At 31.5% G+C, this 27,173-nt stretch overlaps 1 protein-coding gene across 1 annotated transcript; it reads right to left on the minus strand.

Annotated features, from left to right (window-relative positions):
- Positions 1-17,447: 17,447 nt before the first annotated feature.
- LOC133032401 (cytochrome P450 78A3-like) lies at positions 17,448-19,714 on the minus strand. The gene is made up of 2 exons (XM_061106333.1): positions 18,583-19,714; positions 17,448-18,354 (listed from the first exon to the last, which is right to left on the minus strand). Exons 1-2 carry the CDS (start codon positions 19,567-19,569, stop codon positions 17,737-17,739), a joined length of 1,605 nt encoding a protein of 534 aa, XP_060962316.1. The 5' UTR covers positions 19,570-19,714; the 3' UTR covers positions 17,448-17,736.
- Between the last annotated feature and the right edge of the window lie 7,459 nt (positions 19,715-27,173).

A 27,173-nucleotide genomic window follows, 5' to 3' on the forward strand; every position in this document is an offset into this window, starting at 1 on the left:
TTTGATGAGCAGGCCCAGCCCAACTAGGGTTTTGTAGCTAAGTCCCCTCCCTAACTCTATAAATACATATTGTCTCATCACAATTGTATACCTTTTGATAATCAGAGAAAATAAACTGCTTCTGATTTAGAGATCTAGGGAGGAAGACTTAGTTGATAGTATTGCACTATCAAATTGGAGTAACTGCTGTGGATCAAACTGAGATAATTGCTATGGATCAATCAGGTACACATACCTAATTATTATATCTTATTATTGTGTTCTATGTTATATACAAATAGATCTTGGGTTAATTGTTAATTTATCTAACTTGTGGTATCAGATTGCCTATTGTATATGATTTAGAACCTATAATTAGTATAATTAATTTGCATATGTTAATTATCCATAATTTCATATTAATTTCGTTATTATTTTATGTTGAATTTTTTGTTTTTAAATCTTAAAACTTTAGGGATTTTGTTTATCGTTAAATTCTCTTTCAATTGATATATTATATGTTTGAATTCATTGTGTATATTAAGAGAATTTTAATTTTAAAGTTTTAGGGTTCATATGATTATAATGTGAAATTATAATTGTGTATTTTGATTTTATTGTTTTTAATCTAAAATTGATTATAGATATCTCATTATTAATTGTTTATGAATGTTCTTAAATGATTAATTTTATATTTTGATTAAGATTGATATTCCAAATCAATTTTTTTTATGTTCTTTATTTTTGGATAGCTTTTCTTTAGATCTATTGTTTTTTAGCAATTAATAGCCGAAATTAGACACTTAGATTGATTAGAAATCCCATCCCGACTGAAACCCATGAAAAATCTGGTGTTTTCGTCGAATTTTGGCCGGTTTTTCACGCCAGACCCGACTGGAAGCAACCGGGTCGCGTGACCCGACTCCAGAGACCCGCCCAAGGAAGAAGGTGACTCCCAGCCGCGAAGCCCACTCGCGCAGGCGGCGCGTGGGGGCGCGTGGGGCCGGCTGGGATGTCGTTTTTCGACGTTTTTTTTTTCAGCGTTATTAAAATTCAATTTTTGATTTTTCTATGATTTTTAATTAATTTTTTGACTCCGTTTAATAATTATTATTATTTTAATGATAATTATGTAGTTAAAAAATTATTAAAAATATCTTTTGATGATTTTTCGAAATCTGTCGATCATAGAAAATTTTTGGGTTTCTTCTCGTTCCATAAAACATAGTCACTCTCTTATTTAATTTATTTTGACTATGTAGTCTCCACCAATTTTCTTATATTCACATCTTTTGATTATTTGTTGTTCTAAAGTTATAAAACTTGGTTGTTTGATACAAAAATAATGTGTTATGGTGGACACTTTATTTTTTGATTATCAATATAATAAAAGCAATTATATACCTCTTTTGGAAATTTGGTTGAAAATTATTAATTTTCAAAGATTGTTTTATCACCAAATTTCACATGTTGAAGAAAATATTATATTTTTGGTTGACTATATGTGTAATTACTTGCCCAAAGGTAGTATTTACATATATTAGTTCACATTCCATGAAGTGAGTTAATATTAAATGTATATATTTTAATTATTTGCCCAAAGGTAATAATTTAAATATATAAATTTATTATTTTTTTTTGCTTGAATTAATACATATTTTTAAGAAATTTATTTGCCCAAAGGTAATAAAATTCTTAAATGATATGCATTTTTTCTTTGTTGTTAACTTCATGAAGGTAGATCATGTGTGTGTTATATTCTCACCCCAAAGGGGAGTTTATAATGACCAGTTGATTCTACAATATTTTCTAATACATTGCTCATATTGCTTATTCAAGTTTTAATTTTTTGAATTTTTCAGTCTCCTTTTCTGTGAACAACAATAATGCTTCCATCCATATTTTGAATGCTTCCAACTACAAGACATGGAAACGAGATGTGGAATTTACTTTAGGCATAATGGATTTGGACTTGTGCCTACGAGAAGAAAAACCGCCCGATCTTATCGACTTCGCATGTACTCGCCGAGAGAACTCATCATGCACAATGGGAAAAGTCAAGTCGTCTTAGTCTTCTTACTATGAAAAGATCCATTCCTGAACATCTATTGAGTGGTTTGCCAGACACTACAAATGCCAAAGAGTTTTTCAATGCTGTAGAAAAATTATACGACACTGGTGAAAACGCTGAAGCTGGACATCTTATGGATGAAATGACAACCATTAAGTATGATGAATTAAAAGGAGTGCGAGATTTTATTCTGAAATTGGTGAATGTTCAGTCCAAGTTGAAAGATCATAATATTCCTCTTCCTGACTCTTTCATTATTCATCGAGCTCTTCATGCTCTTCCTGCCTCTTTCAGCCTTATCAAGACAGCCTACAACACTTACAATCAAACATGGACTATCAGCGACCTAATTTCTCAGTGTGTAGCTGAAGAAAGCAAGCTTAAAAGGGAGAAGAATGAATCTGCTAACTATGTTTCTCACCTCAAGCCCAACAAAGGAAAAGGAAAATTCAAGAATAAAAATGATGGTGCTACAAAACAGAATGGTAATGGTAAGGAGCATAAGAATAAACAGAAGAATAACAAGGGAAAGTCCAAATACTCTAATGTGAAGTGTTACTTTTGTGAAAAATTGGGGCATCGGAGAACGGACTGTCACAAATTTAAGACTTGGTTAGAAAAGAAGCAAGCACAATCAGGTAATCCATTGGCATGTGTTTATTTTGAATCTAATCTAGTTGATGTTCCTATTGATTCTTGGTGGTTAGACAGTGGTGCCACTGTTCATGTTTCTGCTTCCTTACAGGGGCTAAGGGATCTCAGGAAGCCAAGTGAGAGGGAGTCCAAGCTTAAAGTGGGCAATGATGTTGGAGTTGACGTTGTCTATGTTGGAACATTTATTCTTGAATTACAGTCTCGTGATAAGATTATTCTGAACAATACTTTTTATGTTCCTACTTTTAAAAGGAATTTAGTTTCGCTTCCGCTTTTGGTTAAACAAGGATATTCTTTTCATTTTGCAAATGATAATGTTGACATTATGCTTGACTCTCGAATTATTGGAAATTGCTTTTATTCTGATGGTCTTTACAAGTTGTCATTGTGTAATATCCAGATTAAAATAGTATTTAATTTTTTTTTCTCTCCTTGGGATATTAATTGTGTGAGGATAATTATCTTATACATTTGTGTTGTTAGTGAGTTGAGATTGTTGCTTAGATTATTGTACCAATTTTCTAGAGAGAGTTAAAGTTATATTAACTACGAAAGTAAAATATTATGGTATTTTTACAAGGTAGGTAATCATTTAATTAAAGCCCAATATGAAAGTTTATTAGGGTTTTATAAATTATTTAGTGAATTTTAATTAATGGTATAAGTGATATCAAATAACATTATTATAGAATTAATGTTAAAAATTCGTAGGTTTGGATAAATTCGCAGGATTAAAAACTGTTTTACTAAAACAATCATATCTGGAGTTCTAGAGCTCGGATTGAGGTGATTTCAGTGGCGTTGGAAAGATAATTCAAAGATCTATCAATTATGTAGAAATAGATTTATCGTAATTTTAACTTTATTGGGGTCAAAATTAGGTTACAAAGTGGCGACCTGTTAAGTTTAGTATAGAAACCCTAAGTTTTAAAATTTAAATTTAAAACTTATATCTAACAAATAAGATTTTTATTTAATTATTCTATTTAGAGTTAAATTAGCATCAGATTATAGGGGTTATTTTATTATTTTCTTTTATAGATTTAATTAGATTATAAAACCTAAATCTATCACATTCTTGATACTTAATATGCAGAGTCTCTAACCCTAAGAAAAATAAAACTCAATCTCAATCTCTTTCTTTCAGCCTGAACACAATTCTTAGAGAAGACACTCATAAAATCATATATCCTACAAGTTATCCATCTCGCTACCTATCAAAGATTTATAATTTTTCTTCTTGTTTCATTCTCTTCGCCAAACAACACTCATGATTTTCATCAACATAACATTGAGATCATCATCACCATTCTAATAATTTGAGATTTCAAGATCTAGCACTGATTAAGAAGAGTCATCAAGAGGTAAGAGAGTTCTTCCACTTATTGTTGTGAACTTTTAGGTTAAACTATGAAATCTCGTTTTTATTTTTTTTCTGAAAATTATTGTCTTAGTAAAATAGTCATATCTCTCTCAATATTGATCCGTTTCCAGCGATTTTTGTATCGTTAGAAAGCTTATTCGATGATCTAAAATTTTTATGAAGAAACTATTCACCAGTTCGGTGATATTCTATGTCGAAAATTATTATCTTTCTGATGTTGTTGTAAATCGTTTTTTTCATATTCCCAGAAAAAGTACTTTCACTTAAAATACCATAACTCTCTCAATTCTTATCCATCTTTAATGATCTATATATGGTTTCAAAGCTTATTTAATTTTCCATAAGTTTCATGAAGAGAAATTTCGTGAATTCGGAGTTATACTATGTCGAAAAGTTAGTTTCCTTCTGTATCATGTAATTCGTTTCTTGAATCTTGTTCTTCCAAAACTGTTTCGGTAAAATTGTAATATCTCTTTGAATATAATTCCAATTTCAGAGATTTTGGTATCATTGGAAAGGGAATTTAATTTCCTAAAACTTTCATGAAGATGTTATCTTCTAGTTCTGAACCTTTCAATACAAAAAGTTTGTATTTTTTCTAAGTCGTATAATTCGTTACTCCATATTCTTTCTCAGAAATAGTTTCAGTAAAAGAATCATAACTCTCTCAATTTTAATCCATTTTTAATGATCTTTATATCGTTGGAAAGATAATGGAATTTCCTATAATTTTTATGAAGACAACTTTTACTGAATTAGTGTAGTTGTTGGTCAAAAATAGTAATCTTTCTGCTGTACTGTAAGAGTACGAATTTTAATATTAGGGCCTTGACCCATGTCTTATTATAGGTAATAGTGACGAGATAACAACTCTTAAGCAGCGGGATTTGAGGTAAGGAAATTAGATAGTTTTGTATGTGTTTATCTGCATAAATTTAAATTCTTTATGTATTGAAATATGACTTATGATTTGTTTTTATGAATATGTATATGGTACTGAGAATGTGTGGTATGGACACAATATGAGTTTGTGAATTGATACATAGATTATGGTTGTATGACTTGTATATGTTGTATGTTGTATTTGTATGTTTCAGGTTGTGTGTTGTATTATGTATTTGTATGTTGCATGTTATATGTTGTATGTTGTATGCTAACGTCTCAGGTAAAGTGGGGGACCATGGTGGGGTATGATACGGGATAAGGCCGTTGAATGTAGAGATACCCTACCCTGCATTTTACTGAGTCGTTTATGAGATTGTTATGGTGGGTATGATACAGTGATGTTACTGTTAAATATAGAGATACCCTATCCTATAACAATGGTAGGGCTGCATAGGCCCATGTTATTATATGGGCAGATTAGGCCCAGGATATTGTAGGGTCAGGCTAGGCCCAAGTTATGTAAGTAATGACTATGATATGCCAATGTTGTGATAATGACATTATTATTTATAGTATTGATATGATTATGTTATGAGTATGATATTGGAGTTATGATCTCTGTATATGTGTACGGTGTGAACAAATAGTATAGACTTGTATGATAAAGGTTTCCATATGTACAGTTATTTGGTTATAGTTATAAAAGAGCATGTATGATATTGCTAAAACTTAATAAATACATTAATGGTATGTGTGATATTATATGGTATTGTTTGATAAGCATTTCCTTACTGAGCTTTTAGCTCACCCCCTTACTTTCCCCCTACAGGTATTAGACAGGGAAGTATGTATAGTGAGCAGGGTCAGTTCTGGTATGTATACTGTGAGCGGCTACGGGCGGACAAACGATCTTGAACGCCGGTGGTGCCTTAGTTTTATTTTAAGCAGTTGATAAATCTAACACAGTGGAAATGCATTATTTAAAATTATTTACTTACTGTATCTTGTTTTACAAATGAAGGATCCTTCTCTGTTGCATTTTGATTTTTTTTTTAAAATCCACTGTTGTATTTAAATTATTTTTTTTTTATCTTTTCAAATTATGCATGAAAATAGTATTTTTGTAAAATAAGGCAAAATATCGGGGCGTTACACATTGGCTCCTTTAGATTCCTCTTTTAATGTTGTGAATACTGTGGGTAAAAGACCTCATATTAAGGAAACATCCTTATTGTTATGGCACAAAAGATTGGGTCATATTTCCAGAGAAAGCGTTGATCGTTTAATTAAATCTGAAATACTTCCTCCTCTTGATGCTTCTGATTGGGATACTTGTGTTGATTGTACTCGTGGAAAATTGACTAAAACAAGAAAGAAGACTGCAAACCGCAGTCAATCTTTATTGGAAATTATCCACACAGACATCAGTGGTCCTTATTCCACCACGTTGTGCAGAAATAAGTATTTTATCACTTTTATCGATGATTTTTCTCGTTATGGATTCACCTATTTAATTAAAGAAAAATCTGACGCCCTTGATAAACTCAAAATTTTTCGAAATGAGGTTGAGAAACAATTAGGAAGAGTCATCAAAGTTGTTCATTCTGATCGTGGAGGAGAATATTATGGTCGTTATACAGAATCTGGACAACACATGGGGCTTTTTGCAGAGTACTTACAAGAAAATGGTATAGTTGCTCAATACACTATGCCTGGTTCACCTGAGCAAAATGGCGTTGCTGAAAGGAGAAATCGCACTCTCATGGATATGGTTAGAAGTATGATGAGTAGAACAAATCTTCCAGAGTTTTTATGGGGTGAAGCACTTATGACTGCAACTTATATTTTAAATCGTGTTCCCAGTAAATCTGTTCCCAAAACCCCTTTTGAGTTATGGACTGGGCAGAAGCCTAGTACGAATCATCTTCGTGTATGGGGTTGTCAGTGAAGTAAAGATTTATGATCCTAATTTGAAAAAGTTAGATCCGAGAACAAATCGCTGTTATTTCATTGGTTATCCAATGCGCTCGAAAGGCTATCGCTTTTACTGTCCTACTCATGGTACGCGAATTGTTGAATCTCGATCGCTAAATTTCGGAATTTGATGTTCTTGAAAAAATTCCTTCCACATCTCTTGAAATGGGGGAGTCATCTAAAGGAATTTGTATTCCTATGTCATTTTCAAGAGATGATAATAGGAGTCTCCATCCTACTCCAGTTGGTAATGCTCCCATTGTTGATGAATATATTGCTCCCGATATCGAAGATGATGAAGGTCCTATTATTGATGAAGGGCCTATTAATGATGAAGCTCCTATTGTTAATGAGAATCCTGTCATTGAAGAAATTCCAGTTGTGGAAGATGTTATTCAAAACAATGATCAACAAAGAGAAGTTATTCCAGAAGTACCTCCTCTAAGAAGATCTCAGAGACAAAAGAAGTCAACAAAGTGTCATGATAATTTTGTTTATCTTGGAGAAGGAGAATATGATATTGATCATTTTGTGGATCCTGTCACTTTTAGTGAAGCACTTAATAGTCCACAATCTTCAAAATGGTTAGCAGCTACGGATGATGAGATCGACTCCATGAAGAAAAATGGTGTATGGGAGCTAGTTTTATTACCTGATGGTTTTAAACCAATAGGTTGTAAGTGGATTTTAAAGGCTAAAAGGGATAAAAAGGGACAGATTGAAAGGTTTAAAGCGCGTTTAGTGGCTAAAGGCTTTACTCAAAGAGAAGGTATTGATTACCTTTGAAACTTTCTCACTGTTTCCACTAAAGATTCATTCAGAATTATTATGGCCTTAGTTGCGCATTTTGATTTAGAGTTGCATCAAATGGATGTTAAAACTGCTTTTCTGAATGGAGAATTGAATGAGGAAGTCTATATGTCTCAACCTGAAGGCTACAAGGAGAATGGAAAAGAACACTTGGTTTGCAAGTTAAAACGATCCATTTATGGTCTCAAACAGGCATCTCGCCAGTGGTACTTGAAGTTTGACAAGGTTGTGACATCGTTTGGTTTCGTAGAGAACAAGTTTGATCAGTGTATTTATATGAAGATCAGTGGGAGTCGTTATATTTTTCTTGTTCTTTATGTAGATGAAATTTTACTTGCCAGCAGTGATTTGTCACTACTAAATGAGACCAAAAAATTTCTGTCTTCCAATTTTGATATGAAAGATCTTGGAGAGGCATCCTATGTTTTGGGGACTGAGATCCATCGTGACAGGAATCGAAAAGTTCTTGGCTTATCTCAAGAAGCTTACATTAATCGTGTGCTCAAAAGGTTCAACATGGATTTGTGTAAAGGCGGTTCGTTCCTATTCTGAAAGGGGACAAGTTCACTAAGCAGCAATGTCCTAAGAACGACTTGGAAAGAGGAGCAATGAAGAACATCCCTTATGCAAGTGTAGTAGGGAGTTTGATGTATGCTCAGGTTTGCACTCGACCTGACATAGCTTTCGTAGTCAATGTTCTTGGGAGATATTTATCTGATCCTGGCCTTGATCATTGGGTTGCAGCCAAGAAAGTTTTGAGATATTTGCAAAGAACGGAGAGTTTTATGCTTGTGTATAAGCATGTTGACAATCTTCGAGTTGTTGGTTATTCAGATTCATATTTTGGTGGTTGTGTAGATGATTTAAAGTCAACTTCTGGCTATATTTTCACCTTGGCAGGTGCTGCTATTTCTTGGAAGAGTGTCAAACAGACTTTGATCACATCATCTACTATGTATGCTGAGTTTGTTGCATGTTATGGGGCATCTTTGCAAGCTTTGTGGCTGAAGAATTTTATTTCGGAGATACGAGTGGTTGATTCTATTTCCACACCTATGCTAATCTATTGTGATAATAATGCTGCTGTTTTCTTTTCAAAGAATAACAAGATTAGTAGTGCTTCTAAACATATGGAAATAAAGTATCTCACTGTCAGAGATTTGGTCAAGAAAGGAGACATTGTTATTGAAAATTGCAAGACCGAGTCGATGTTAGCAGATCCTCTAACCAAAGGGTTAAGTGTCGTGTTGTTTAATAAACATGTTGTTAATATGGGCATTTTAGAATCTTTTGATCTTTTGGGTTAGTGGGAGTTTTGTTTTCTGTTTGTTTTTAGAAATTATTATTTATAATTTTCTGAATAAAGTTATGAACTACATTTTATGTTTCAATATTTTTTTATTATTGAATGGATATGTTTTCAATTATGTTTTGTTATATTCTCGAGAATGATTCAATTGAAAGCATGTGGTTCATATTGTTGTGATCATTGCCTTTTAAATTTATTTGCTTATTGACAATGATATGTTGTTGGCTTAATTCTTTAAGCAAGTTTAGTGACACTTACTTATTTTAAGTGGTGTATGTTTAATTTCACTGGCTTATTTATTAAGCATCATGGTATCAGTGAAATTGAGGACTGATAAGGATATTATGTTATTTTAAATTGATCACATGTTGAACATAATTCCTTACCACACTACTAGACTTATTGACCATGTCGATTTAATACTTTGGTATTTGTGATTATGAATGTCTTTTGTTGAGCTAAAAACAATATGACTGTCATAGTTCATTATCAAAGGTTAAATTGGACCGGTATGTTGAGATGCTATCAGAGAACTATCATTTTTTAAAGTGGCCACAAATGTTTTCCTGTTGTTCAACCCATGAGTCGTTTTCAAATAAAATTATTTTGATATATAATATATATGTATTAAAATTAATGTAGCCCAAGTGGGAGAATGTTAGACTTTTTATTTGGACTTACATTAAGTTTTATTGGTTTTATTAAAACTTGGGTTGATTGGATAGTTCTTTGCTGTGTTAGCCCATGTTGTTGGTGATCAATTGTTAATGGGCTTAGCATCTGTGTGTAAAGTCTAGGTGAAGCAGAAGTGTGGGCTTTTCTAGTTGACTGAAGCCTTTGATGAGCAGGCCCAGCCCGACTAGGGTTTTGTAGCTAAGTCCCCTCCCTAACTCTATAAATACATATTGTCTCATCACAATTGTATACCTTTTGATAATCAGAGAAAATAAACTGCTTCTGATTTAGAGATCTAGGGAGGAAGACTTAGTTGATAGTATTGCACTATCAAATTGGAGTAACTGCTGTGGATCAAACTGAGATAATTGCTATGGATCAATCAGGTACACATACCTAATTATTATATCTTATTATTGTATCGGTTACTTTTACATGTTAATCAACATCCAATCCGCACAAGTGCAAATTTTGAATTTTCTAATCCAATCCAACCCACACAAGTGCGGATATCCGCACTTTACAGATTAGATTGGATTGAATTGAATCGTACGGATTGGATTGGATCGGCTATTTTATGAACACCCCTAGTACACACCCCCTCAATAGTCAATGTATAGTAGATATTATTGTAATGGGTTAGGCAATCTATATATATCTCTAGTATTTTTAGCTACTCATTACTACACTTCTATTATATATCATGCCATATCTCATATAGGATCAAATTGAACAACATGGAGTGTGCTTACATGGTTATAAATCACATATGTGTACACGTGTCTTATAGGATTAAGTTAATTATAACAAAGCAAGTTTTTTTAATTTTCAAATAATAATTTACTTACCTATTTTTATTTCATACAAAAATATTTTTCATATAATATGCATAATTTTAAATTTATATAACTTAAAACATGTATTAAAATCTTCAATAGAATTTTTAGATAAGACATATCACTACAAGAATAAATGGGTATTGGCACAACTAAATTAGTGCCAACAAACTCATTATTTAGTGCCTATCTTTAGATTGGCACGACGTGTCGTGCCCTTTTGGTCGGGCCAATAGGTTCGTGCTAATATTTTACAACCGACACCACATATGGTATCGTACCAACAGCCAAAACAAATGCACGACAGATGTAGTGCCTACTTGAAATGTTGAAAGTTGTTAGCTATAGCAGTGGGCACCACAAGGAACGCACCCATTGGTATTTATTTTTTAAAAAAATTGTAATTAAAAATTAATTTATATTTATATTTAAAATATTCATTAAAAACTAATAAAAATTACAATAATCAAAATAATAAAAGCATTCAAACATACAACTACTAAATTAAGTGCTCAAATAAAAATACTTATATTGTCACATAAAAACAACTAAAATAAGTGTTCAAATATAAAATACTTATATTATCAAATTCATTGTTCAAATGATACTTATATTGCGACAAATGACGACACTATAATCCCAATTGTGTGGACTCCTCCTCAGCCTCATCATCATCATCATCATCACCGTTCTCTCCAGACTGTTGTTGTGGAATATGCGACATTTGTGGATAGTAAGGTTGCTGCGACACATCTGGCATTTGCGGGTAGTATGGCTGCTGCATGTGTGGAATTTGTTGTACTAATGTCATCGGTGATGACTATTGCATAAGAGACACCGGTGGCATATGTTGCATCGATGGCATCGAAGGCATCTGCTGCATATGAGGTATTTGTTGCATAGAAGGCATATTGGTGCAAATGTGACACATGCTGAATATGCGCAATCTGCTGCATCAAATGCATCTAGTGCATCTGTGGCCTTTGTTGCTGCATCTGCGACGTCTGTTGCTGCATCTGCGGCGTCTGTTGTATGGAGGGCTGCTGCATCTGTGGTGTGTGCTGCATGGAAAGTTGTTGCTGCATCTGTATTTGTGGTGTCTGCTGCATCTATATCTTTTGCATCAAAGGTTGTTGTTGCATTTGCGATGATTGTTGTTGCATCTGTTGAGTCTGCTGCATTTGTAGTGTCTGTTGCATATAATTCACTTGCAGCTGCGACATTGGCGAGGACAACCAAGGAAACAGGGACATTTGCTGAGGTGATGACGAAGAATACATAAATGGAATAGGACTCTGCTGCGCTTGATGAGATTGGGAAGTCCCGGGCTGTGAAGATGAAGTAGACCCACCTCCAGACATTTGAGGTTGGAACATCTGTGTTGGAGGCATTGGCATTGGGAACAACTCCTCCTCAGTAGGTAGACAAAAATCAGGTCCCAACCTTTGAGACATCCACAACATTGTTCTTTTCAATTTTTCAAGTTGACGCTCAATGTTGGATCCATAGGCATATCTTGAGTGGGAGTAGGTTGTGTGCGCCGCGACGAAGATTATCCCCTTATTTTTCTCCCCACTCCTCGATTTATACCACACCTTTCACTAAGTACATTAGTGAGTACTCTCACTTTAATCTCCTCAACAGGTCCAGCGTCAGGAGTACTGGCTCTTTTTTCATAAGCTGAAACGAGCTCACCCTATATTAAGGATATAAGTTAGAAAACATTATTAACATACATAAGAGTATTTTATTTAGAGCATATGAATAATTACTTACATATTTTTGTGCAGCCAATAGACTAACAAATGTATTTGTCTTTTTCGACAAATGAACATCCTTCCAGGTCTCAATGTGACCCTTGTCCTTCTAAAAGAAATTGAAAAAAAAAATTAGAAAATGTGTAAATTAATAACTTAATTTAATAAATCTTTTAACTTACTCTTTCAAAACGCCTCTCAGCCATAAGTTTCGATCCTTGTGTTGTAGGGTACTGCATCTTTTTTCTATTTTCTGCATTAATTTTAGAACGAGCAATAAACTCTGGACTGGTAAAGAAATTACAAAGAGGAAGCCAATCCTCTGGAGTAAGATCACTAGGCGGGTGGGCAACAGCGTTATCAAAATCAGCAGGACTTTTGTAGTATTTTTTAAAATGCACATGTCTTAACAACTTTCGTTTCTTATATCTATCTGCCATTTCAGCCCATGCAATAGTTACTAGTACGCAATTTTCATAGAACTCTTAGGAGAGAACCAGTGGGATTGACAGAGACAGAGGAATAAATCATTGTTCTTGAGAGCCGTTCATGGTATTACCATCCATTGGCAGCAGTTCAACAATACAATAGCAATGAACGGAAACCAACAGATTTGATTCACCTTATACTACTTTCAAAAACAAAAACTAGAAACGATGCTTGAATATCTAAATCATCATTAAATGCAATATCACAAATAATTTAGTTAGCACATCTATATCAGTAGACTTACACATATAGCAATCTGCATTACAAGCTATGTTTTTAAACATTATTTATGTAAGTTGATACCACTTCCTCATAAAAAAGGACAATAAGAATAAATTAAACTAAAAGCTGTGTAAAAAATGAAGCTGCAGGTTAAGCTCTATCATTTTACTGTGATTGTGATTGTGATTGTGATTGTGATATATATGTGTATATATATATATATATAAAGGGAAAGACCTTACCAAAATAATAATAATGCTAACGATTTTTTATTTTTTGACAAAAAAAAAAATAGATATATATAAACACACAGATAGATATAAATTTTTCTTACATATTGAAAATTGAAATAAATCCCAAATTTAATCACTTAAATACTAAAATAAATTAGAAAAATTCCAAATTTAAACAATAATAACAAAAAAAAAAATCAAAATCAAAACCTAATTTACTCACATTATCAAAATCGACTGAATCTCTTCAAAATGTAACCCTCTGCCGCCTTTCAACCGTCCCCATAGCCACCCCCTACAACCCAAAAGAGTGAGATGAAAATGATGAACAAAAAAATGTAATACTAAAACGAAAACAAGCTTACCACCGGTGAGAGGGCTTGGCTGAGTCGATGGCGACAGAGACGGGTCGACGACGGTGGTTGGGCTTGAATGGTGGCTGGACAAAGATTTGGGCGAAGTTTTTATTTGGGCTGAGAAATGGGGTGTAGAGAGAAAGAAGGGGCTGAGAAATGGGGTGTAAGAGAAACAAATGAAATAATAAAAGGCTGAGGGTTTTTTTTTAAAAAAATTGCATGGGACAGTTGGGGCCGACACGTGAGTGCCCACTGTCGTGCCATGTCAGGGCATGGGGCACGACGTGGTCGTGCCCATCTGTCCTGGAGGGAAAATTCCCGCCTATTACAACAGACATTTTTCAAAGCTAAATTGGCACGACTTTATCGTGTCCATTGGGCCACATGTCGTGCCCACATACCTCCAAAATTAAAAAAAAAAAAAAAGTTAAATATAGGGGCACGACTGTAGTGGTGTCGGCCCAAAGTATACCAAAAATGGGCACCACTTTAGGTCGTGCCCTAGTTGGACGTGCCAATATCCCATTTTTCTTGTAGTGATATTTTAAATTCTAAATATATTAGGAGATCCAAATAAATACCTTTTGTTGCAATATTTATATGACGCTTATAAATTCTCATAAAATATATTCCAGGCTATAATCGAATTATGATTATATTTTCTTAATATTTAAATCTTATTTCAGTCAATATCATGTGTATACAAACTTTGTATCAAAGCAAATAAATTATCTGAGCTCGCATAGTCATTATTAGGCTTAAGTGTTTCGTTAGTTAGTTATTTCAGTTAGAGTAGTTAGGCTATTTGTTAGTTGTAACTACTCTATTTTTTTGTATATAAACTTCTATAATATCTTTTGCATAATAATATACAGAATTATCTCTTTCTCTCTCTCGTTCTTTAGCAATAAAATAGTATCGGACGCTTAATCGTTCTTTCTTCCATGGCGAACAACAATGAAGAATCGTTGCACACCTCCATACCAGGTTCATCACAAAACACTAATCATCTTCCCAAAACAAATCTTGTTTCTTTCTCTCATGCTTTATCTATTTGTCTTGATAAAACAAATTATCTTCCCTGGAAACAACAAGTACTTGCTACTATCAAAGCTAGTCGTCTTCAATGATTCCTTGATCCAAACCTCATGCCTCCACAATTCATCACTAAAAAAGATCGATGAACTATAACACAATCTACCATCAGTATGAAGATTGGGAGCAACAGGACATTGTCCTTGTGTCATGGCTGTTATCATCCATGTCAAAACGTGTTTTAACTCGAATGGTCGGCTGTGATTCTGCTGCTCAAATTTTGGCTCACTCTTCGTGAATACTACACAGATCTCAATCGTGCTAATGTTGGCCAATAAACTCTTCTTCGAAACACTAGGATGAAAGATTCTCTCAGTGATTATCTCCTTAAGTTCAAGAGTATTGTTGACACTCTTGCCTCTATTAGTCATCGCACCTCTCCTCAAGATCACATTGAGGCAATCTTTAATAGCCTGACCATCGATTACAATATGTTCATAACCTTTGTTAACACTCATACTGAAGCATATACTATTGAAGAGATCGAAGCTCCTCTAATGGCTCAAGAAGTGTTTCTGGACAAATCAACTAAAGAACTTGACATCACAAAAAGTGAAGTAAATTTGGCTCACTGCAAATCCTCATATGGCCGAGGATCTGGCCCATCATCCTCTAACCCAACTTATTCCCATCAGTCATGTGGTCCTCCCCCTAGTTTTTCCTACTCCACACCAACTCTAACATCTTTAGTGGTCCACCTACATAATTATGCTTGTTTTCTATATTTTCAGGTTTCCTATAGCTGTGAAAGTTTGGGACTTCAAAAGTACGATAAAAGACCAACGCGAGCCACGATAATTGAAAAAAATAGCATTTGGTTCATCTTTGGCCGCGACCAAAAATTGGAAGAATGGTGGAAATTTGGCTAGCACAGTGGCCGCGGTGAGCTTACCCATGGCGGCGGCTAGAGTGGTCCTCGCCACGGCAGATTTATTCATGGTCGCGGCAAGACCCTGACAGGGACATCAACTTTTATGTTCGTTATCTCGCTGTAGCGAGGCATTTCATGGCTGCAACGGGGTTCCGTAAAATTTGAGGTTAATTTTGTCTTTTCTCGATTCTTTGAAGTCTAGGACTAAATCTATTAAAAATTGAGTGCGAGAAAAAGAGAAAAGGAAGCGAATTTTAGACCTAGAAGCAGTCAAGGACCGTAGAAGGAGCAAAATGGCAGCCCGAATTCATTCCATCATCAGTTTTTTTTTCTTCTTTTATTTCTTTTATGTTAAATTTTGCTTTTGTGTTATTATGGATATGAATATGAACTAAATTCTCAATTGAGGGGTATGATGATTGTTAGATGGTGTTTCTTTAATTCAGTTTATGTGATTATTAGTTTTTCTCCCTGATTGTGTGATTTATTCTTATTTGTTTTAATTACATATTTTAGACTGGCCATCTTAAATGTGACTTATGATCCTAATATAAAATTCGAGAAGTGAATATTAGGAATGCTCTAATAGGACAAACATAAGTTGATGTAAAACTAGAGTATTTACATAGCTTATGTGATTTGTAGATTCTAATTTTAATAGAAGTTATATGTTAATTTACTGCAAAGATGTGAGTAGATGATATATGATTTAGGACCTTAAAGATCTATGATCATATATGATCTTATCACATCGATAAGAAGTTATGCAATAAAAATTTAACAATGGCTTAGATTGCTAAAGGAATATTATTCAAATATTTTTATCAAAAGAATTTAATATATATTCTAGAAATATAAATAAGCTTCATTTTTTCTTTAGAAAAATTAGTTTGTTAAAATTATTTATTGAATTTTGAATAATTTTGGTTTGATTTTTTAAGAAATGTATTTACATATAAAAGAAAAGTTTGAAAATATTTTTTAAGGAATAATTTAAAGTTTTCAATAATTTTTATAAATTTTGCAGAATTTATAGAACTTTATAACTTTTAAAATTACTTTTTCAATAAAGAAAACAAAATTTAATGAAAGTGACATAATTATGTAACTATTATATTAGAGAAAAATTTTAAGAAACCGTATATTTTAAGAGACAGGATCCAGTACTAATCCAGTAGTACGTGTCGAAAATTCAGGCCAAAAATACTCCCTTAAATAGGGAACATAAATATATATTTCAAATATATTACCATAGAGAAATCGATATAAAGCATCATGATGATGTTCACTATCATTTTGATATTAATTGGTGTTATGTGAGAACCGATATGAATATTTGATGCATAGCATCCATAAGCTATACATATGACGTTTTGTGTGACACATGATATTGTTAAATAAAACTTGCAAGAGATGGAGCACATCTCAAATCAATAACAACATTTTAATTTGTCCTGGAAAGAATATTGTGTTTACATACAATTCAACTCTAATCTTGAAAAATAAACAAAAGAAAAAAGTTTGACTACCTCACAATCACATTGTATATTTCTCTATCTATATATGCTGACGGTATGTAATATGATTTTCTTTCTATATGCAGTTAGTACATATAATAAATTAATAATCTCACAAAATGGCATGAGCATTGCACAGAATATAATTTGATGTAATCAATGGTGAGGACTATATGGCATAATATAACCATTTTTATTTAAGTTTGACAAGACGATTAAAGCGGTGAGTAGTAGAGAAACCACCCTTAATTTATTCATTTATCAATGTTGTATGAAAATTCAATTCATCAAAGTTTATAGCATACATACTAATACTAAAATTAGGCCAAATTTATATGTAAACAACATAAATCTTGAATTCACTTCACCACTATATATTTACATTATAAGTTATATAGAACACATCTTCACATATAATCTTATATCGCTATCAAAATACAAGTGGAGATCATGCGTGACATCCCAAGTCACCAAACAAAACATATAACCTAAATGGAAATTTCTTTTTCATTAATTATACATTATAATATTCTTTATATATTTATTTTGTAGTTCTCACACTTGATTTTTTCTTTTTAGAAAGAAAAAAAAAACTTGGGACTGAGAAGGGTTTATTATCCTATATACGCCTGGGGCGCACGTTAACGCTGAGTGGATTAGCCATCTCACAAGACAACTTTAGAACCTCAGATAGGTCAACCCCACTTTGACCATTTGGCAGCCATTCAAATTCGTGCAACAGTGATGCTACCCAAAAGCAAACTGTGGTCAACCCCAAGGCCTTACCGGGGCAGGTCCTTCTTCCCGACCCGAATGGGGCGAGTCTTAGATCCGACCCGAATACAGAGAACTCTGCCTCGTCTTCGCCTGTCACGAATCTCTGTGGCGTAAACTCAAGCGGATCAGCCCAAAACTCCTGGTCCCTGGATATGGCCCACATGTTGACCATGGTGGTGGTCCCCTTAGGCACGTGATACCCATCGATAGTGGTATCGGTGATGGATAGGCGGGCCCACGACAGCAGTGGGCCCGGAGGATGTAGCCTTAGAACTTCCTTCACTACAGCCGTTAGATACACTAATTTGGACATGTCGGATTCGGCAACAGATCTTGATCTGCCCACCACCCTGTCTAGCTCATCGTGGACCGTTGATTGAATATCAGGATGAATCACCATTCTCGCTAGGATCCACTCGATCAGTACGGCAACAGTATCAGTCCCTCTAAATATCATTTCCTGCCAAAATTAACGAAAAAAACCAACATATTATAATATGAGCATAAACCACGCACGTACAGAACTATACAAAAACAAACTAGTGCTACTATTTTAATGATAATGAATCTACAATTAGTTTAATCAAACCTCTCTAACTAATTTTTTTATCCAAGTGTGATTGTATTGTACTGATAGTACGTATAAATATATATTTTAAATAACAAATTAACGGTAATTTGTACTCACCCAGAGAACAGCGATCATATCAGAGTCGGATAACTTATCGGGTCCTTGCAAGGAAAGCAAAACGTCCACAAAATCTCGGGCTATTGGGTCGGTTCGGGAGCGGTGCTCCGACACGATTTGGCTGACGAAACGGTTCACTTTGGGGACGAGTTTGGAGCATCTGAATCTGATTCTCTGGGCATCAAATTCAGCCAACCAAGGAAGATGATCGGACCAATTCAACAAACCCAATAGATCGTATCCTTCGTCGACGAGTTCACGCAGTTCCTGCAACTCATTGTTGGCCGAGTCAAGATCGTAAACTCTTCCAAAAACGGAACACATCATGTTGTTAAGGGAGGCTCGCTTCAACACTTCACGTACTCGCAAGCCCTGTTCTCCAGCCTCCTCTTTCGACATTACCCCAACCATTTGATCGGCAATTACTCGCCTCTGAAACTCGGATGACTTAATCTGTTTGGGGCAGAAAAGATGGGTGGCAGCGATTCTCCTAAGAGTTCGCCAGTAAACTCCGTAGGGAGCGAACCCAATCGCACGGTTGAACATCAAGCCGTAGGCGGACTCCTTGATCGGACGGTCAGCGAAAACGGGGCTGTTGAGTATTTCCTTGGCCACGTCAGGGTGACACGTCACCATAACACGAGTATCCCCGAGAGAAAAGGCCATGAGACGTTTGGCGTTGCATGCTGTAGCCATGGCGGCTAAGCGGCGGTGAGCCAGAGAAGCCATAAGGCCCATGCTTCCGAAGAGGGGAAGGCCTCTTGGGCCTGGAATTGCAGCTGCAGGCTTAAGCTGTTTTAATGGGTTTTTCATCCATTTTTGCTTGCCCCAGGCTGGGCCTCCCGGATGTGCCCAATAAACTAAGGACCTAGCAAGCCAGGTGAGGCCCACGATGAGAAGCAGCCATGCAAAGCTTTCTTGAGAGAAGGCTCTGCATGTTTTGGAGGCCAGGGCGAAGACCCAAAGGTTTTCAATGTCTGATTTCATGGTAATAAATGTAAAGAAATAAAGAGTTTTTGAGAAGATGAAGAAGTGGTAGCTAGCTAGGAATTGAAGAGTTGATATCAGTTTCGAGCTGAGTGCTTCTTCTTCTTTGGAGCGAAATTATAATGTGGAGAAGGTGGTATTTATAGGGAGCTGGACACTGATACATATGAAACATATATACATAAATAAATAATAAAAAGTAAATTAATAAAAAGTGATATTAAAATCTGAAGAAGGAGACCAATCACTAAGATAAATGGATATCACCTCGATATTTACGGAACAATGTTTGAACTTATTCTTTCACCATTCAAAGATTCAAAATATATAAATAATTGAATTAATAATTAAAGCAAAAATATGTAAATTATGTCAGGAATCTTAAGACCTCTCTCTCATCTCCCCACCCCCAACAATAGCTAGTCATTAGTCAGAGAGGAATTTCTTGCACAGATTATATGGCATATCGAATCCAATCATCCATTTTAAGCTGCTGTTGAAATCAAGTGCGCGTTAGGTACTAATAACTAGCCCACTACTTAAATTAAGCTCTTAAGATTGATTATAATAATTAATAAAGCTAACATATGAAACACTAATATATATAACGTACATTTTTCTCTTTAATAATGCAATATGATCTAATTATAGCCCTAATTAAGGATTATATTTCATGAACATTTGTTTACAACTTTAGTATATAAATGGGAAAAGAATAAAAGATTGATGCCTAATGATGACATGCATATAATATATATATATAACTTTGCTATAATTAATATTTGTTCTGAACTAATATAATATTTGCTTTTAAGTTTCAATTTATGTGTGTGCATACGAAAAACCATATCTAGTATATAAACGATTAATAGAGCCCATTATAATCTTTGACTATCTCTTTCTTTATACGTATATTTATTATTCGCTTCTAAAGCACAGCATGATTGTATGTATATATACATATCAAATAAGCATAATATCTTATTATCGATCATCGTCATTATGTATAAAATATTATACATAAAAATATATATGTGCTTTAATAATCCATTATATATGTACGTTATGCGAAAATTCAGTTATAAAAGATTAATTACAATTTAGAATGACTAATATAGAGAATAATAATATAGATATATCATGAAGAAAAAATAAAATTGGCCACCAAAAATTTTATATTATTATTTTCTCATACTTATGGGGGCCATCCCACATGCGTGCGCCCAGTACTCCATCCACCACAGACTAAAGATTATGCATTGGTAGTTATTATTCATTAATATATATGTTCGTAATAAAAAAATATTATTAATTATATACTAATTAAATGTTACCATCATCAGTCATTTTTTTTTTACCAAAAGGATATAGTTAGTTACTATATATATTGTATGTCTGGTTTATTTGGTGTCTCACTATCTTTATTAGCAAGAAATATGAAGTCTTTGTTATATATATGATTAATTAATTAACTTCCCAAACTTGAGCGTAAGTAAAGGTTTGGAGGGATAATGTTTTTATATTAGTTAGGTAATGGAAGTTTGCGGCCAGTTAATATATATATTTTAAAATGTGTTAAAATACTTATTATTTTTAATTTTTTCATAATGAGTTACTTTCAAACTCAATTTTTTTATATAAGATATAATAATAGACTATATATATATAGAGAGAGAGAGAAGAGATTAAAAACTAATAATTAAAACTTCCAATAAAAAGTCAGAAAACAAACATATTAATTATTAATACATATAAATGGCCAGAGATTATACATATTCGTACTCTTTAAATAGCCGGATTATATATACACATGCAAATTGTACGCATACATCATTATATCGAGAAGTCCTAAGAAACAAATTCTAGTTTTTATCAGAATAATAAAAAGAAAAAAACTTAATTAATTACCCACGTGGCTAAGTACGTTATAAAAACAACGAATTTGAATTGATTATACGTTAATTAGTTACGAAATTAATATCATACTAAGTAACAAAGAATATATCCAAGTTCTGATGAGATATATAATATACCCTAATAACGGCATAATAATCTCCGTACCTATCTTTCCTATTAGTTTGCTTTTATTTGTTTTTAAGTTGGTCCGAGAACGTAAAATAATATAAATATATATCAGACGTTACGTACAAGTATTAGCAAGTATATACACATTATATATAACTAATAATAATTGGAAAGTATAATATATGGTAATAATTGTACCTTCTTTTTCACAGCAATATATATAAACTTAATTGAAGACTTCAATTCGGATCGAACTCCGCGAATAGATATTTGTTTGAAGAAATATTTTTGAAACATAAATAATCGAGCAACTGTGTATTAATTTATTAATCAATGAACATTAAAATATAATAGCCAGTGTTGTCGGCAGTGTCTTAGTCAAGTTCATAAACACATCTATATTATATGTATTATTATTAGAATAATTGCAAATGGCATGGGAAGTTGCCTTGAAGTTATGCTGGCTTCCTCCAAGAGACAATTATATATATAATTTATATGTTAATATATATATAAGTACAAGAATATACAAGATATAAAATTTCCCTTTACTAGAATAATGTATTCAAAATTATGCATTTTGTGACGCTCATTTTCATATTAATTAATTTGTTAAAAAGACTATTGGATCGATTGTTAAAAAAAATTGATTATTAATCAAGCTTTCTTTCTTCAAAGTCTTTGGATGGACTAAGAAACTCTGGGAAAACTTCTTACCTGTTCCCCAGGAAGCTTACCAAACCTTATATTTAAATGATCATATATTGCTATTCTGGCACTTTAATTAAGCTGCCAAAAACATGTCTTTACTTTATATTTTAGTAGTTTAATTTGTATATTGTTATTATTAAACTAAAATATGTAAAATTGGATACTTAAATGCACGCACTAATAAGTTATTAATCAACAGTCTTAAAATTAGAGCAAAACAGTAAAAATACGATCGGCAGGAAAACAAGAAGCTTCTATTATTTATATTTTTTTTATAGTAATATATATATAGAAAGAGAGAGCTTCTTAATTAGGTGGAGTATTATTTTTGCTCTAATTACCGTATCGGCGTTTAATTACTATTTGTCATCCTTTAAGAAATTACATTCCAAGTATATTAATTTTTTGAAAAAATGATGTTATATATGTGTTCGTTTTCAAGAAACTCTAAATATTTTATGGTGTGAAAAATAAAGTTTAAAATATAGACTCACTATATAAAAAATAGTTATTTTTAATTAGTCACAATTTTTTAGTCACAACATAAATTTTTTGTGACTAAATGTGACTTTTAGTTACAACAAAAAGTTAATTGTAACTAAAACATAGTATTTAGACACAAATTGTCACTAATTTAGTTTTATTCACAATAAATATTGTGACTAAAAACACATTAATTAGTCTCACAACAATTTGTAATTTTTGTGACTAAATTTAGTCACGGATTTTTTAGTTTCAGTATAAAAATGATGATTTGTAATTAGTCACAACTATTTTACTTTTAGCCACAAGTTTTGTTGTGACTAAAAATAAAAAAATTTGTGGTGACTATTATAATTGCACACGTGCAAATTAAAATAATTATATGTGCAACTGTATATTTGAATCATATTTTTAATACTGTAAATTATTCAAAAAATTTCAAAAATAAACAAGAATCAAAATAATTAATATAATTATAATTTATAAAATCATATAAAATTAAATAGTTTACAATTTCTCTTTATATTAACAACAAAATTTGTCGTTAATAAAATTGCTATTAGAAGAGTTGAATGATATTTTCGTTTTTTTTATTAGGCGATCTTAGAATAGTGTTCATATTAGTACTTTTAGAACATCTTATTTTGTTGTTGATCGTGTTATCCAGAGTAACAATGTTTCTTCTAAGTTGTCATCACTAAAATCAAATTGATGCTCTCACAAAACATTTTTCCTATATATAATACTAATATATATAGCCATAATATTATCACTTTCCTTTAAAAAAAATTAGGAAACACAATATTATCACTTAATAATAGGTATCACAAATGTAATTATTAAATCCAAACTTATATATATGATAATTTATTAAAGACATATTTTTATATAATTATATACTACATATACGATTTATATACATATATATTATATGTGACCGTTCGTGGGGTGTATAGAGACCTTGATAAAATATGTAATGAACCTCAAAAGGAATATCTTTTGAGTAGATGTTGTGAGGAAAATGCATGTTGCATTATTTATAGGAATTTAACATGTCCATGCACTACTTGGATCATTATTTTTGTTCTTTTTGGCTGTTTTCGTTAAAAACAAAACGTTATGGGTTTATTGTTACTTCTTTTTCTTTCTTTTCGATCGTGGAATAGTAGAATACGTAGAATGTTAACCAGGAGGGAGGAAATTCAACATATATAGGGAACGAACGAAGCTTCTCACAAATACAATGAATCCTATCTTTCATTAATCCAGAAATCTACAACTAAATAGAGAGAAATGCAGTGAAATTAATTGGTTAATAAATAATAAATTACATGCTTTAAATTAATGTGCAAAAATGAAATATTACGTAATTAAAGAGTGTAAATTTAGACACGTTTTTTTCTCTAAAACTTAATAATAAAAGTGGGTAGATTAATATCTTGGATAATTTACATGTACATACGTCTTTTGTTTTTTATTATCAATAATAACTTAATCTATCACTATATTAATTTTAACGTTCATTTCTAACGTTTTTTAAATTATTATACTGTTTTACATTTTATAACTTAACTAATAGTGATTTTTTCATTTGTTTTTTATTTAAAAGACAGACTTACATAATTAAAAAAATTAAATAACTATACATAAAAAGAATAAAATAAAATAAATATTTCTTTCTCTCTTCTCTCCAACTTCAAAAAAAAAAAATCTTTCTCTCTCTTATTTTTTTAAATAATAAGATACTATAATATACCAAAATAAACTAATAGATTTATTAGCATATACGATGTTAGACTATATGAAAAGGCTACTATATAAACAAAAGAATGAAAATTTATTTCAATATGCCAAAATAAACTAATAAATTTATTTAGCATATATGAGTATAGGCATATATGCCAAATAAACTTATGAGCAAGATATTTAATCATATTTGAGAAATCATATATTGTTATCTAAGTTTACTAGTAACACATGTTGCAGTCATGTACTTTGTATATAACTAGATTTGATGTCTCAACTTAAAAAAAATAAATGAATTAGTTTATTATTTTATAGGCACGCATTGTGTTTGAATTAAAAATGAATTGTTGTTTCAATATACGAAAAATAGACTAATAAGTTTATTGGCGTATATCGCTATGTTTGATTACATAGTTTACTCTGTATTGAAAAAAATAAAATGTTGTTCCAACGACAATAGAAACTAGTAGGTTTATTGAAATATATAATGGTAGGCTATACAAAATGAAATGAATTGTTGTTCCAATATACGAAAAAAAAAATGAAAATTTATTTTAGTATGCCAAAATAAACTAATAGATTTATTAGCATATACGATGATAGACTATATGAAAAGGCTACTATGTAAACTAAGAAAATAAAAATTTATTTTAATATGCCAATAAGTTTATTTGGCATATATGACTATAGGTATATATACCAAATAAACTTATGAGCAAGACATTTCATCATATTCAAATTTTTGATAAGTGCATATATTGTTATCCAGGTTTACTATGTAAGAAATATTACAGTCATGTACTTTGTATACAACTAGATTTGTTGTCTCGACTGGAAAAAAATAGACTAATTATATACTCATTAGTTACATTTTAACAATGCATACAAATAATTATAAAAATAACAAATTTATAAACAAGTAACATATTAGTATTACGTTAATTTACCAATGAAAATATCATTGGTCACCATAAAAAAATTTCCAACATTAGAATATTTTTTATCGGCATCTTAAGCAACTAAAAAGTTTTTCTTCATCAAAAAAAAAAAGTTTTTTTCTTCAATAAAGTAAGGTAACTAATAAATGAATGAATCATTTTTTTAACTGTGTGTGAAAAAGTAACATCATAATTACTTCATTTTAGGTATCAGAAGCAACTAAATAGTTCCTTTTCATTATGGTGACGATGGAAAAATATGTATATGTTGTTACAAGTCAAAATGACCACATTATTATAAACTTGAAGGTTACTCAATGCATTATTATAACATAAAAATAACTAATTAATTACTAAGATGTATATAAATAATTTGTTTTGGAGACAATTAAAATATATCTCAAATTATTTCATATAAAATGATAGTTTTTTTCTCTTATATAAAGTAACTTATTGGTTTCTTAACAATATCATAAGTAACTTAAAAGTTACTTTTATAATGCAGATCAAAATTAAAATTTTGGAATTTATTCTATTTCAGGCATATTAGTTCGGTATTAAGATATTACTTAATGATACGCTTTTCTTCAAAAAAAAAAAATATTACTTAATGATGTAGCAATATATTTTCTTAAGATTTTTTTAAAATGTATTGATGATAGCTTATTAGTTTTTTGAAATAAACTTAAAAGTTACCAAAATATATCTTAAATAATAAGATTCCATTAGTATAACTTAAAAATAATTAGCTGGTATCTTATAATGTAAAAATTTACGTTTTGAAGGTAATAAAAAATTATCTCAAAAATATGATCTAAAAAAATTTATAAATAAAAGTTACCGATTTGTATTTTACCATCATCATAAGAAATTAAAAAGTTTTTTTTTTTTTTAATCCAAAATGATATATTTAGTTAGTCAAAAAGTAACTAAGTTGTGTTTGAGAAATAACTTAATTATTTTTTAATTTGGATATCAAAATTTCTATGTAATTACATTTTAATACTTTTATGTATACTTTATATTTGATTAATACAAAATAACTACGTACTACTCACACGAAAATTATAAAAGTGACTCTCTTAATAAAAAATAAACATATAACATATGTGGTTAAAAAATTCCATTAAAGTTATTATGTATTATACTTAATAGTAATTTTTTAATAATCTATGCAATTTATATTTTGGTATATTTTATTTTTATGTCTCTAAAACAATTTCTAAGTTTTTTTTTCTTTTAAATATTGTAAGCAAGCAACTAAATGTTTGCTTTTTCATTTTGGTGATAGTGACGCTTGATGCTATGTATTCTAATGGACTAGCAATTAAATTCGGTGCATTAATTTCCTCATCCGACATTATTTGGCTGACGTGTAACGTCATAATTAGCCATTTAAATATTATAAGGTATAATTGTAAAACAATCACTTTATTCGTATATATATAAAAAAATCCCTGTTATCTTTATATATTAAAAGTGCCTATTTAACGGCATTTCTTGGTTTAACAGAATATACTTTTAAAAATAAAAGAATATTCTGTTAAATTTAACGATAGGTTTGATCTCCCGTTAACAAATAAACCCAATAATTAAACCAAAAAAATTAAACAATCTTTTTTTAAATTAAAAAAAATATCTTAGCCACATATCAAAAATTATAAGAAAATATATTATCCCCGTTCAAAAAAAACCTATCTT

Source organism: Cannabis sativa, chromosome 1 (genome assembly GCF_029168945.1).
Source record: "Cannabis sativa cultivar Pink pepper isolate KNU-18-1 chromosome 1, ASM2916894v1, whole genome shotgun sequence".
In the NCBI taxonomy this organism is placed as follows: domain Eukaryota; kingdom Viridiplantae; phylum Streptophyta; class Magnoliopsida; order Rosales; family Cannabaceae; genus Cannabis; species Cannabis sativa.